Below are 14,339 nucleotides of genomic sequence, written 5' to 3' on the forward strand. Positions count from 1 at the left end.
ATTGCAATATGAGCAATAAAACATATCATTAGAGCTGCAATGTCAGATCGAATAACTCATACACACAGCACAGCATCATTACACTGGCGGCACAATGTGTTGGAAGCCTAATGAGTGTTTCTCTCTGCTAGGGTTGAACCCTGCTTTCCCACATGGGGGACAAGTAATTTGGTCACTAGGCGAAACAGCCAATTACAAAACACACATGTGCACAGCTCAAAAATACACCATCCACAGAACTCCTAGCCTATAACAAATGCATCAAACATTAGGATCATTCTCACACTCAGTATTGTGTTTTAAGCATGCAAACCAGTAATAGCCACTGTCATAGCTATCATATTTAATAACTAAGCAAAAATAAATAAGCAACAAAAAACCTGAATCTATTTTTCTGTTCTTATAAAAATATTTATATATGTATTTATTTGTTTTTGTAGCCTGTGCAGATAAAGCTGTTGATGTAATGCTCATGCATACGCTGAGAGAAGTGGGATTTATTAGGGGCAAATCCATAATCAGGGTCAAAATGGTCCAGGGTCAGAGAGCCAACACGGATAGATCAGGGAACAGACATGATGAAAAGAAACACAGACTAAACACACAACGGAAACAAGACCAAACAATATAATACATACAAAGACCAGCAAACAACTAGGGAAAAACACAGGGCTTAAATACAGAGACAGCGAGGGTTAATAAGACACAGGTGAAAAACACAGGTGGTACAATTAAGGGCAGGGTCTGGAAACAAAGGGGCAGGACCGGGAAAAAACAAGGAAGCAAAACAAAAGCTTATGGAGGACTGGGAGGGGCCAGTCGTGACCGTTTCAGCCCTTTAGTGCACAAACATGTGCTTGAAGTTCTGATATAAGTATCTTATAGGTACTTATTTCATTTATTTTTAATTAGCAGAATTGTAAATGGTGCTTTTGTAATTTTGTATTAAAGTAGGTTAGGTTAGATTTCTGTTTACAGACCCCAAAAAATGCCTGTATTTGCATTACATCCAGTTATTGGCACACTACTTAATAATTAGTAATAATTATTTATTCTCATATTGTCATCATAATACCCAACAGGTTTACCAAACTTTCTTTATGTCAATATTATACAGCCCTGCTGTAAGTAGATTCTGGATTTTTCCCTGATGAAACTAGCAGGTAGTTTTGTTGTCAAGTTGAGGCACAGAAATCATTTGAGTGTTTTGCAGTCAAGCGCAGTGTAGATTTTAATTGAAAACATTTTCACTCATTAATAAACACCTGAATTAACACCTGTTCTTGTTTCTCATGCCTCACGTTTCCATCTCTGCAAACTCTGAGAGAAAGCTTCAAAGTGCTGCTTTGTTGTTCCCTATCTTGATATTTGGAATCCACACAGCAATGCAAATATTCAAATTAATTTCCCCCCTTTGTGGTCAGAACTACAGCGTGTGCAGTATGGAATGTGTCCACTGAAGCAGAAGTACTGAGGAGAAGACACAAAAAAAATCAATTAAAAGAATGCTTTAGTGTGCAGGTTTTGAAGTTACCGAGACAGAAAGAATGATGGAGCATGCATGAGAGAGAGCGTTAGATGACTTCGTAGTGCACCTGGCCTGAAGTAGGATTAGTGCCTTTAATATCCCCTTCCATTCTAGACACACAGAGATGCACACACATACACACACACAGCTCATTAACTGAGTTCTAATGGAGCTGGGCTGCTGCTGTGTAAGGCACGGTAGTGCTCAGTGGTCCAGGCCACACATTTATTTCAGAGCAAGTCCAGCCAAGGACTCCACAGGGAACTGCTTCCCCCTAGTTATCCCCTAGGGCTCCAAGCTTTGTAGCCTTGCCCTCCCATTTCTGCTTTAATTCCAACTTTCAGACCCTCTCTATTAAGCCCAGCTTGAGTCCTGGGGTCTGGCTGTGATACGTAAGCTCCTGTGCGTGTGGTTCTGCGTCATGTCACCGTTCTTGTCTCTGCATGCCGCCGCTGTTTGTACGTGTAACTTGTCTTTTGTAGCCTGGAAGTTTGGTCGAAGTTGTTTGTCAGTTCTGAGAGAAACTCTGTGTGTTATTTTTTTTTTCAGCGTTCTGCTGCTGTGCTTTCTAACGAGGTCCGCAGGCCAATCAGGTGCTTTTGCATTTGGTGATAAGCGAGGGCATTAGGAGAGCAGTATCGGGGATGCATACTTATTAGTGCTGACTGCCTATGAGGGGATAAGCGCACAGACACCTCCCTTTTCCTTCATATCACTCTATGACTCACATTCTTACTCTCTCCAGGCATGGGACCCGATGCGCAGGGGAGGTGGCTGCCGTGGCCAATAACTCGCACTGCATTGTTGGTATCGCCTACAACGCTCGTATTGGAGGTATGATGTTTTCCCCCAAATTTATGCCCAGATGTCACACCTTTCTCACAGTGTAGTATTTCTTTTTCTTATTTTCACATCACTATCAATATCTATACAGTGAGGTAGAACTCATTCTTCATTAGCTCTTGTTCAGGACATGTCTATTCAAGCGTTAAGATTTCTATAAAGTGACCCTTATTAGTCCCACAACAGGGAAATTTCACCTCTGCATTTAACCCATCCATGAAGTGAAACACCACATACACTAGGGGGCAGTGTGCATACTTGCCCAGAGTGGTGGGGGGTTAGGTGCCTTGCTCAACGATACCGGTACGATCGTGTACTATCAGCTCTGGGGATTGAACCGGCAGCCTTCTGGTCACAGGGACGGTTCCCTAACCTCTAGCCCACGGCTGCCCTGAAGGATTTTTTTTCTTTCTTTTTTTTCTTCTTTTTTTTAAATGCATGCATTACTTACCATATGCAAACAAAGAAATTAGTCCCAAATGAAGAAGGAGAGATTAGTAAAAACTAATTTAAAACTGATTTAATAATAAAGTAACAACAGCCACAGTCAGAGCAACCGTGACCGGATTATTGTCCATGTGTGCACAGGAAACCTGCGAGAAATCCGCAACCGTCTCGGCAGTCGTGGCTGAGAAAGGCCGTGCGCTCATTAATCTAGTGGACTGTGAGCAAGCCGACATTCATGCGTTCGTAAGCAATTAATCCTGTGAAAAGGCCAGGCCATTTTAATCAGAGAGTGGATTCGGAATATGCCACCTGCCATCTGTGGCGGTTTTGTTCTCACTTGCAGCTGCGCTGAGAGATGCGCATATTTGCTTATTGTACTCGCAGGTGGCAGGGATGACACTAGCGAACGTGTCTTTTGCTTGGAGTTGTTGGGTTTAGCTCTCAGTCGCTCCAATCAGCCGTCCCACCAAAAGTGGGTGAAGGTTCCGTGATGCAACTGGGAGAAACTAAATTGGGGCGACTTCAAAGGTGACTGTCACCGAGTGATGTTTGTTTTGTTGGTCTCTCAGACATACACAGGCGCCTTGCCTCTCTAACATCTTCCATGCTTCATTAAAGAATCTGATTTGATTTTGTCTGATCACTGAAGGCTGATCATCATGTCAGAAAGCATGTTCAAGAGTCAATGAACATTGCACTACTATCTAAGATCAGGGTGGCTTTTGTCTCAGATCAGTACTCAATTTGTATCATACATAAATTATGAAAAGGGTTAGAAGGTCATACAGAGTAAACAGCTTGCTTCTAATTCTTCTTGAATATCTCATTACAACAAATAGCAGAAACTAATAATAGGGTCAGAGGTGGAAGTGGCTACTTGATGTTTTTCTTATTTTTAAGCATTTCACAATGTATTAGAGTAATTATTTCAAAGAAATGCATGCCGTCATTCACCTTGCACTCTGGACCTCTGAATCTATTTATAAATGCTTTTCTTCCTGATGTTGTGATGAAAAAGCCTAGATACTCCAACTACTAATAACCTCACCTGGTTTTTAATGAGAAGTCTGCCACCACATCCCTCATGAACTCTCATGTTCCCTACTCGGCATCATGAGCTGCCAACTGATGAAACTCCTAATCTTCTTGGTGTTCTGAACTTGCCATGAACTCATATTCAGCTTTTTTCCCAGCCATGTTCCAAGTCTCTAAGATCCTTCATTCTTCCAACACAGCTAGTAGCCACCTTTAGGTCTTTGAGAGGCATGCTTTTTTCATGGATCTTTTTGCTATATGACTCAAGTGCACCTGCTTTGATTCTGCTATTGTAATGTCTGTGATTATACTCTGACTATTGTGACACCTCCAGAGGAAGATGGACCCACTTTGCCACGTCTTAGGTTTCTTACTCATACTCTTAGGGAGTTTTTCTTTGCCATTGTAACCCTCGGTTTGTTCAGAGATGCAGATTCTGGTTTCTGTAAAGATGCTTTGAGCTGGCGTCAGCTGTGAAAAACTGCGTTCAGGTAAAATAAACTTTACATTTTATGCCCTTCTCTGTTAGCGGAACTAAAAGAAAGGCATTACAAAATTCTTTGCTGTGGTTGTTATGCTGTTTCCTGGAATTGTGTTTTTTTCCCTCACCACATGATTTTGATTTTGTTAGTCTCTCTACTGTACCATTCTAAAGTCTCAAACAGTGTACTTACATATTATATTAAATATTTTAGGTACATTCAATATTTTGGGTTCATTTTCACATACACACACTCCCTATTTTTGCTGCATAGAAAAACAGCTTATACCAAGACACCATCATATTGTATCAAACCGAATTATGAATTTTGTGATTTGTTACTCAACACAAACACAGTATAGAGCAGAGTGGATTCTGAGCAGCACTGTAAGCAGTATCATAAAACACCTGAGTGTAAGCCCTGATATCCTTTTGTATGTTTTGCCCCACCACTTACTTGTCTCACAGATAATTGCTCTCTATCTAGCTGAGCTATCAGCAAAAAAATGGACCTAGTCTCGACCCAAAATGTGCATTTATACCTTCATACATTTACAATGAGGCTTTCATGTGGGAACATGGGGATGCCAAGGTGAAATACTCTGCATTCAGAAGTGTAATAAAATTGAACAGACTAGCGGTGATTCATCCTTTACTTTTTACTAGATGGGTTTTCTATAAGAAACTTTCGACACACATTGCAAACTTTTTGTCCTGTTTTTGTACAAGACTGATTCATTTTCTCTTTAAAAGTCGTTCACAAGACCGAAACTGTTCAGACAAAAGCATCATAACAGCTCATTAGTTATATATGACAGCACATTATGATATTTCTGAAATGCTTTCAGGATTTTGTATTTCTTTTTATTATTAAAACATCAAATTACAAAAAAATATTGAGCTGTACAATATGAAGTTGTCCCAAAAAACGGAAAATCTACAAACCCTGATTACAATAGTAGTAGAGTGACAACCAATACACACCATGGCTTGTGGTTAATGGAGCCATTAGCTGGGAGTGCGTGGACTCTGCGCCAGAGTAAATGTTTTGAAGCCCGATTCCTGTGTGCTCGCCTGATGTGGCCGATCTAACTAAACCCTTAGTATGCCTTTACAGGAGGCCTTCATGTCCGTTTTCCATAATTAGCGGCTTACAAATGATTCAGTCTTCCCCCCTGAGGCCTAGGTGCAAAGAAGTGTTGAAATCCTGTTTACTTGGTGCTATTTTGGAAGCAGCAAAATCAGTTTGCAGTGAAATGCAGCTTGTTGAGGGAGAGGGGCCTTGAGAGAGCCACATTGATCGTCCGTCTTTCTGAAGAGGTGTTTGATGGAAAAGATGGAAAAACACCTTCTTCTCGTTTAGACTGTGATGTTGCACATGGTGTTGGCACACATTCAAACACACACACATCATTACTGTACATGCATTGGCTGTATATGCATACTTTCTTCCCCTCTTTCCTAGCCCACACCCCCACACAGACATGCAGTGTAGTGCTGAATGTTGATTTGCTGTTACCTTTTGCTGTGGATCTGATGGGATTTTATGCATCTTATCTCTTATCAGCAAACTTGCTTTTCTTGCTCCAGGAGTTTAAATAAAAGTACTAACATCTGCTGCAGCTACACGGTGGGTGGGGTGGGTGGGCAGACACCTGCAGTGGCCGGATGAGCTCATCTAACACAAACAAACTGCTCTGTAAGTCTGTAATTGACTGAAATTGTTTGTGCAGAAACACCCTGCCCCGGCCTCTTTGTTACACTGGTGAGCACGTAATTAGTCTGACTGCTTCCAACTTTCCCTCTCATCCTCTTTCTCTCTCTACATACAGTAAGACAGTAATGTGGGGTGCAGATGATGTGAACAAATTTCATGTCTGATGAAATGGCCAAAGAGCCTTGAGAATGACAAAGAATGACAGGTGACATGGTTTTGTCTGTCATCTCTCTTAGCCATGGAAGACAGTGGTTCTAAACCTGCACTGTTTGCTTTTCAAGATGAAGGGACAAACATGAGACGGGAAGCATGAAAGTGTACCCCGCACCTCATTAAAAAGAGAGAGAGGAAAAAACGTCAGCAATGCAAACCTTTTGTTTTCTAGGTTTGAAGCCATGCCGAAAGCTTTCACACTGCAGAATCAGAGAAACAAAAGGCTCTGATCATAATTATGGCACACTTACGAGTTTGTGCGTGTGTTTTTTTCCATGGGTGCCTATTTGTGAACATATGTTTTCATCTTTGTGCATGTGCATGCACGTTCAGGCATTCGGATGCTGGATGGAGATGTGACTGATGTGGTGGAGGCCAAGTCTCTGGGAATCCGGCCTGACTACATTGACATTTACAGTGCCAGCTGGGGCCCTGATGATGATGGGAAGACTGTGGACGGCCCAGGCCCTTTGGCCAAACAGGCCTTTGAAGTGGGCATTAAAAAGGTCCTTTTTACACACACACAAACTCACACACACATGCACAGCCCTGTCATTAGTTTGCATGAATCATGTGTAAGTTTATTTGAGTAATAATCTGGATACTTGTACGAGCTTATGGAGAATGAGGCTCAGTTAAAAAATAAAACCAGAGACATATACATTTTTTAGGAACAGGCAATAAATGATCTATTTACAATATTTTTGACAAGTTGTGTGCCTTCAGATATTATCTAGAAATATGAGGTTTCATTGATATTAATTGTATTATAATTTTATTCCCATTAACGGTAGTATTGTGTTGGGCACATGCTGGTGCATTTAGAGAAGGGTTCCACAAATATTGTCTGATAAGCTGCTATTAACCACCAGACTGAGGATCTGCTCAGATTTGTGGCACCATTCTTCTGTAACCCATTTCAGCAGGTTATGTGATAATCCTGGTTACACCATTCTTTACTTGGTACAGTTTGGTAAAATCACTTTTACAGCCTATATTGTTAAAATAATAAGATGGCCAAAATCCTATAGTGTACAGTTGGCTGTTACTACTACTGTTACTGTAACCTGCTACTGTTATTAGGCTGGTTCATATGAAAGTTTCTTTTAGTTTCTATAAACTCCGGCATCAGTTAATTCATGTTTTGTGAGAAAAGATGTTCCATGTGTAGAAGGCTTCATTATGGCTTTATTTAGCATGACCAAAAAAAAGTGCTGCCTTGCGCTGCTAGAGAATGCTTTGAAGCAAGACAATGTGTTAAGACTGGAATATACTGGACGTAGACTATATGTAAGATAAACATTAATTATGAGACATACATTCACAAAGTTGTGAATTGTGCGTTTTCAGAAGCTTAAATCGTCCGTGTTGAATGCCATTGCTATAGAGACACTCTGTAACGCCTGGGAGCGATGATGAAGTGGACACATATGCTAAGAGAAGCGAGATTTATTAGGGGCAAATCCATACTCAGGGTCTAAACAGTCCAGGGTCAAAGAGCCAACACTGAGAGATTGAGGGACAGACGTCACAAAACGAAACACAGACTAGACACACAACGGAGGCCAGAAGCTACAACACCATACAATAAAATAAAGAAGACCGGCAAACTAACAGGGGAAAAAAGGGCTTAAATACAGTAACAGGTAAACAAGACATGGGTGGTTAACAAGAGAGTTAACAAGACAGGTGAGGACAATCAAGGGCAGGGTCTGGAAACAAGGGGGCAGAACAGGGAAGAATCAAAACAAGGAAGCACATGGACAAGACTAAAAGGTAAACAAAAGCAAATGGAAGACTGGGAGGGGCCAATCGTGACACTGTCATCAATTACCAATAGTATAAATTTTTGAAACCTGGGAGTTGCATAATAGAAATTAGAATCATCATATTAGAAGTATATTAGAATAATCAGCTTGCTATTTTAAAATAACCCTTTTCTATTCTTATTTCTACTGTGCCAGCATGTGCGCTTTTAAGATTGTACATTTAATGTTGTGTATTTATTTGCGTGTGGGCAGGGTCGCAAGGGCCTGGGCTCCATCTTTGTGTGGGCGTCCGGTAATGGAGGTCGGCAGGGTGACCACTGCTCATGTGATGGCTACACCAACAGCATCTACACCATCTCTGTGAGCAGTAGCACGGAAAATGGCAACAAGCCCTGGTACCTGGAGGTGTGCTCCTCCACTCTTGCCACCACCTACAGCAGTGGAGAGTTCTACGACCGCAAAATAGTTAAGTACTGCTTGGTTCAGTCCTGTCTGATGTGAGGATGGAGCCCTTCTCCGCTTTGAGAAATGTGCTCTGTCACTTGTGTCTGTTCTGGAATCAGCAGAGAAAAATGTGCACCTGCAAGGTGGAGTAGAGATATGTACAGATACACAGCATACTAAGTTACAAGTGTAGGTGTTTAATTTAACACTTTTTATTTTATTTGCATAATCTATTTTATCAATCCTGAGGTAAATGGAGGAAATTCTAGACCATTGTTATGCTCCCTGGGAGTGGTCAACCAACAAAGCTCTCACCAAGAGCAAGACATATAGTGGTCTGCAAGGTCACAAAGGAATCTAGGGTGACTTCTAGGCAACTGAAAGCCTGTCTCACAGTGGCTAATGTGAATGTTCATGAGTCCATCATCAGGAGAAAACTTAACAACAATGATCTGCATGGCAGGCTTGCAAGGAGAAAGCAGCTAGTCTCCAAAAAGAACATTCTTGTCCATCTGCAGTTTGCTAAAGATCACATGAACAAGCCAGAAGGCTATTGTAACAACGTTTTGTGCATGGATGAGATCAAAATAGATCTTTTTGGTTTAAATGAGAAGTATTATGTTTGCAAAAAGGGGAAACACTGCATTCCAGCACTAAAACCTTATCCCATCCGTGAGACATGATGGTGGTACTGTCATGGCTGGGCCTGTTTTGCTGCATCTGCGCTGTTTGCCATCATTGATAGAACAATGAACTCTGAATTATATGAACATATCATTGTTCTCGGAAGAAAACCTCGGATCTCCATTTTTGACATTTTTCAGTTTGTGACACATTTTGAAAGCATTCATTGTCCTTTACATTGTGTGTAAATTTCATGAGGAATGGCCCAAAAGAAATGACCCAGAATGACTTGGAAAAAAGTCTGGTTCCATTGACTTACATTTAAAGTAAAGTGTTTTTTTTCCTTCTCCTGTAAAGTAACCATTTTGTAGATACAAGGTTTTCATCCAACAACAGCATGTTTGAGTCAAAGTGCTGACCTTAATCTTATAGAAATGCTGTGGAAGGACCTAAAGCAGTTCATGGGAGGAAACCCATTAACATAAGAGCTGAAGCTGTTTTGTATGGAGGAATGGACTAAAATTCCTCCAAGCCGATGTGCAAGACTAATCAACAATTACTGGAAACCTTTACTTGCAGTTATTGCTGCAAAAAGGGGTCATACCAGATACTAAAAGGTTCACATACTTTTGCCACTCACAGATATGTAATATAAGATCATTTTCCTCAATTAATAAATGTCCAAGTCCTTTATTTTTTTCTCATTTGTTTAATTTGGTCCTCTTTATCTACTATTAGGAATCCTACTGTTCTATTATTTATGCAGAAATATAGAAAATTCTGAAGGGTTCATGAACTTTCAAGCACCACTGTACATGCTTTATATTTACATAATTTCATTCACATTCCAAAGTTCCTCTCAAACACATTTATTTTTTGGTTAGCTCACCCATTTGCTCAGATATGGGCACATTCTTCATTCTATGTCTTTCTGTCTCTTTCTCCTACTGTTTCTCCATTCTCCCTGTGTCATATTGTTCTTAATGTTTGCTGGAACCAAGAATGACATCCGCCTGCCAAAGAACAGTCGTCTTCCATCTATCAACCCTATGGCCTCTCCCCACATCTCTCTCAAATGCAGCCTTCACTTTGTTGTTTTATTACAACACAAACATATCTGAGATATGCCCGTGTGCTTTGTTTGGTTTGTCTCTTTCCCCAAACATCTACTGGAGCAATGAAAAGATAAAAACCAAAGACTTTTTTCTGGCTCACATTCAAAACCAAGGATCCAAGGAACTATGAAGGGAGATCAGTTAAGCCCGTATTTGCTTTCTTTATATTTAAGGTTAGTAATGCTCTAAGCATCTGAAGATGAGTAGGATAATGTGTAAGTGTGCTGGGGGTTTGGAAGCTCCAGTCAGGATAAGCTTCACACCATCCTTATTTGCATGCTTGTGTGATCTCAGCCTGAGTACATTTTTTAAAGGGAAATTCCAACCGTTTTTAAAAATGTCGACGTTACACAAATCTTAAGATGTATACAAAGTCATTAGGTGTATGTTGATGTAATGAGGCTTTATATATATATATATATATATATATATATATATATATATATATATATATATATAAACTTACTGGATGTATTTTTTTTACAGTGGTGGTGATTAGAACCAGGGGTCACAATGTCTACACCACAAATATATCGATTTTCTTTACTGTCCAAACCACCTCTGAACCTGGTTACGATTTTTCAATCATAAAACAATGTCTCAGGTTTTGGGGCAGCATATTTGTAATTATTTAATCTAGTAACTTTCTGTGATGGAGCTTTCAGACACATTAAAATCTTCAGAGTTAAACTCTTCTTTGCAATCACCACAACTGTGAACAATTCTGATTTGGTAAGTTTGTTTAGAACTAAGCATTTCACATCAAACAACTGAGTGACTTCATTTACCAGTTCATGATCAGTGGGATTCCTCTTTAAGGCTCAACTTAATCAGTTTGACAAAAACAGTAGATAATTATTGCATTGAGTTACATTTTGTATTGCAAGTGTGTACAAGGTAAGTTGCTATGTATGAACATTGTTTTTAGTGAGCCCCTCCAGGTTGCACAGGGTTTAGTTAGACTCTTCTTTGCATATCTTTCTGAGGTTAGAGTCACTGCAGCTGACCCATTTGTGCTTACTTTGTTAAACAAACCCAGAGTAATCATGCTGAGGTTTGGTTTGTCACACACACACATTCAAACACACACCAAATACATGCGCGTGCTCTTTGCCTGCGGGTTACCAGCAGGGCTCTGTGGGTGTTCCCCAGAAGGGTAGGATGAAAAGCGAAAATATTTACAGACAAGCTTTACGGAGAATGCTTTAAAACATCACAGTCACATACAAGCACTCATCCTAATAAACAGACCATAGGAAGCTGTCCATTTACCCAAAGCTTCCTTTTTAATTAGACGTTAGCAGTTTAAAAAAAACTGAAAAACTAAGCGTACACTACAAACAGGATTTAAAACTAATTGTGTTTACCTGTTTTGAACTCCAAGATTCATCTTAATCAAAGCCATCTGTAGAACAGTGCATTCCAACAAGAGATTGGCCGTCATCAGAAATACATTTAGTGTCTGTTTATTTGGGTAGTGTTGGATTTTTGCATAATAAGCGATGAAATAGAATGAAGACCCTACAGGCTAGACACTTTGCATGAACCCTACAAATTTCCTCACTTGACTGACAACGTGATGAGAGAGCACAATGAAGTATTTAAACCGTAAAGTTTAGTCTAACAATTAATGAAGATCTGTTTGGGAACTGTTAGTGTGATCTTATGTGGATAATGCAAAACAGGCCCTGCAAGCTTTTCTGTCTTAGTCAAGATTAGTAGGTTTTGGTTGTTCCTTTAACCCCCAGAGTCTCCAGCCTTATCCACAAAGGGCAGGTGTGGCTACAGGTTTTTATTCCAACCAAGTAGGAGCTCACCACATATAATTAATCGGTTGTTTAAAGCCAAAAACCAGGTGATTTAACAAGTGGAATTAACTGCGCTTCTGCTTGCATAAAAGCCTGCAGCCACGTTGTGGATAAAGTGACCCCTGCTTTAACAAACTTTATTTGTATTCAGTAATTAGGTTTATTATTTATTAACTACTATGAATTATTTGGCAGCTAAAATAAAACTCATGTAGCTCTGAGAGTTAGTAGATGTTGACCGTTGCAGTTCTAAAGGGTTGAAAGGGAGCGCTTAAGATATATCAGCAGCAGCTGCACCATGTTAACGCTATTATTTTTGTTCCATCTGTTTTTGTGACAGGTTACCACAGACCTACGGCAGCGCTGTACAGATGGCCACACTGGGACATCAGTGTCTGCACCCATGGTGGCCGGGGTCATCGCTCTCGCTCTGGAGGCCAAGTGAGTTCGCTTTTCTCCCTCTCTCTTTCTCTCTCTCTCTCTCGGTCTCTCTGTCCCTTTCTCTCTCTTTCTGTTTCTTTCTCAACTGCTCTAATTAGAAATATTTGACATCACTCTGTCACAGCTCACTCTGCAATTGATACAGAGCAGATCCTGAATTCTAAACAGACATTGTTTTTCTGATGCGTTCCCATGTTTGTTCTGGTATTGGAAATGGCGGGATATTTCCTGGAAGGAACAGATTTCTGTACATGACCATGCAACTGTGGCTAACCCCCAACTGAGTAATGTGAGAAGCACGTTTAATGGCCTAGCAGGGTTCTTTTATGAATTTTTTATTAGAGCTTTTTTGACGTTGTTGATATTCAGACAACATAAATGAAATTTGAGTTTTGTTTTAGATGAGTGCTAATTGTTTTTGCATGGTGAGTGAACCAAATTTACTCAAGCAAATTATTATCTCTAATAATAAAACAGCAAGCACTGTAGTCAGTTTATTACTTTTAAGCACTGTTTTCAAGCGCTCATTAGAGAGGAGTGTGGAATAGCAAAGTGTTTTTTCTCTTGTGCCTCATTTTGTATTCTGGCTTTGTCCCTCTACGCAGTACAATGGAGTTTCTTTTCTCCGCTGCCATGTTTTATTAATCCTTGGCGTCAAACATTTCGAAGAATTCTCTATTGAGTAAGACTTTTAGATGTAGTCTTTTGTGCATTAGGCTATGGCCTTCGCTATGGGGTTGCTCAAACGCAGTGGCTGAACAAAGGAATAGGCTCCAGAGGACCCGGACATCTTCTAATGTTTTTTCTTTCAATTTCCCTGAATGGCCTTTGTTATTCCACACATAATAAATCAGCATTTGTGCTATTACGTCTGTGGTCATTTGAAATTCCCTGTGTTTGTACACACTTAACCATTAAGCACTTCGTTGTTCATATTGTTTATTTCAAACTTTGTTCATACCAATAACTGCATTCCAGAGCAGTTCCTGAGAACTTGCAGCCAGTCCATTTTTTCTCCTTTCTGATGAGGTAACCAGGCTACCTGAGCCAGGTACTCATGAACTGAGTGGAAACCTTGGCTGTTTAATGATTTTGCAACGCAAGTTTGGCTCATTTAATGTCAACAAGCCTCAGAGTATTAAAGATATTTTGATTGATGAGTCTGGAATGAATAGCAGAACCTCATTTGTTTAGATTGGGCCAGAAAAATTTGGCAGTTTTTTGATTTTGAATGAATAATACACATTTTCCTGCATTCACTGTGCCTGAAGCAGTGTTACAAAAGAAACTCAAGGCCATCTTCTCTTTGATTAGGAAAAAAAAATGTAAGTATAAAAATGATTCACGTTCACAAACGTGTGACTTTTACTAATGAGTACACCTGGATGAATAGCATTTTTTAGGCTTTGAATATTTGTTGTAATTTCAAATACCTCTTCTTGAAAGAGCTCTTAAAACGAATAGTATTTAAGTGTATTTTAATCCTCTATCTGACAGAACAGATATGCTTCCTTTTAGGTCCATGCTAACTGTGCTTCACCCTTGACGCACACTTGATGCATCTTCCAGCTTCTTTTTAATGTACCAATTAATTATTTTGTGAGTGAAGTGTGAACCCCAAAGAAATCCAGTCCGTTCACATACTCCCACTTTCTATAGCATTCGAAACTACACCGTAAAAATTTGTCAGTTCAACCTAAAATAATTACTTCATGTGGTAACAAGTTACTTAATTAACATTAAAAAACTATTTTCATCAAGTCATCCTTGTGTTGAATAAAGATAGCTCAATTGAACTGACTAAAATGTGTTGATCTTGGTTATCTAGTAATGACAGAAAAGCTCCTAAACGAATGGTGTAGAGGAAACTTCCT

At 39.8% G+C, this 14,339-nt stretch overlaps 1 protein-coding gene across 2 annotated transcripts in view; it reads left to right on the forward strand.

Annotated features, from left to right (window-relative positions):
- The window catches only part of pcsk6 (proprotein convertase subtilisin/kexin type 6), a 65,502-nt gene that overhangs the window by 10,072 nt on the left and 41,091 nt on the right, over window positions 1–14,339 (forward strand). For both annotated transcript variants that reach the window (XM_017699551.2, XM_017699550.2), the window contains exons 6-9: window positions 2,274–2,362; window positions 6,598–6,770; window positions 8,286–8,498; window positions 12,365–12,465. In XM_017699551.2, coding sequence (XP_017555040.1) covers window positions 2,274–2,362; window positions 6,598–6,770; window positions 8,286–8,498; window positions 12,365–12,465 — 576 coding nt within the window. The remainder of the gene's footprint in view (window positions 1–2,273; window positions 2,363–6,597; window positions 6,771–8,285; window positions 8,499–12,364; window positions 12,466–14,339) is intronic.

This window comes from Pygocentrus nattereri, chromosome 15 (assembly GCF_015220715.1).
Source record: "Pygocentrus nattereri isolate fPygNat1 chromosome 15, fPygNat1.pri, whole genome shotgun sequence".
Taxonomy (NCBI): Eukaryota; Metazoa; Chordata; class Actinopteri; order Characiformes; family Serrasalmidae; genus Pygocentrus; species Pygocentrus nattereri.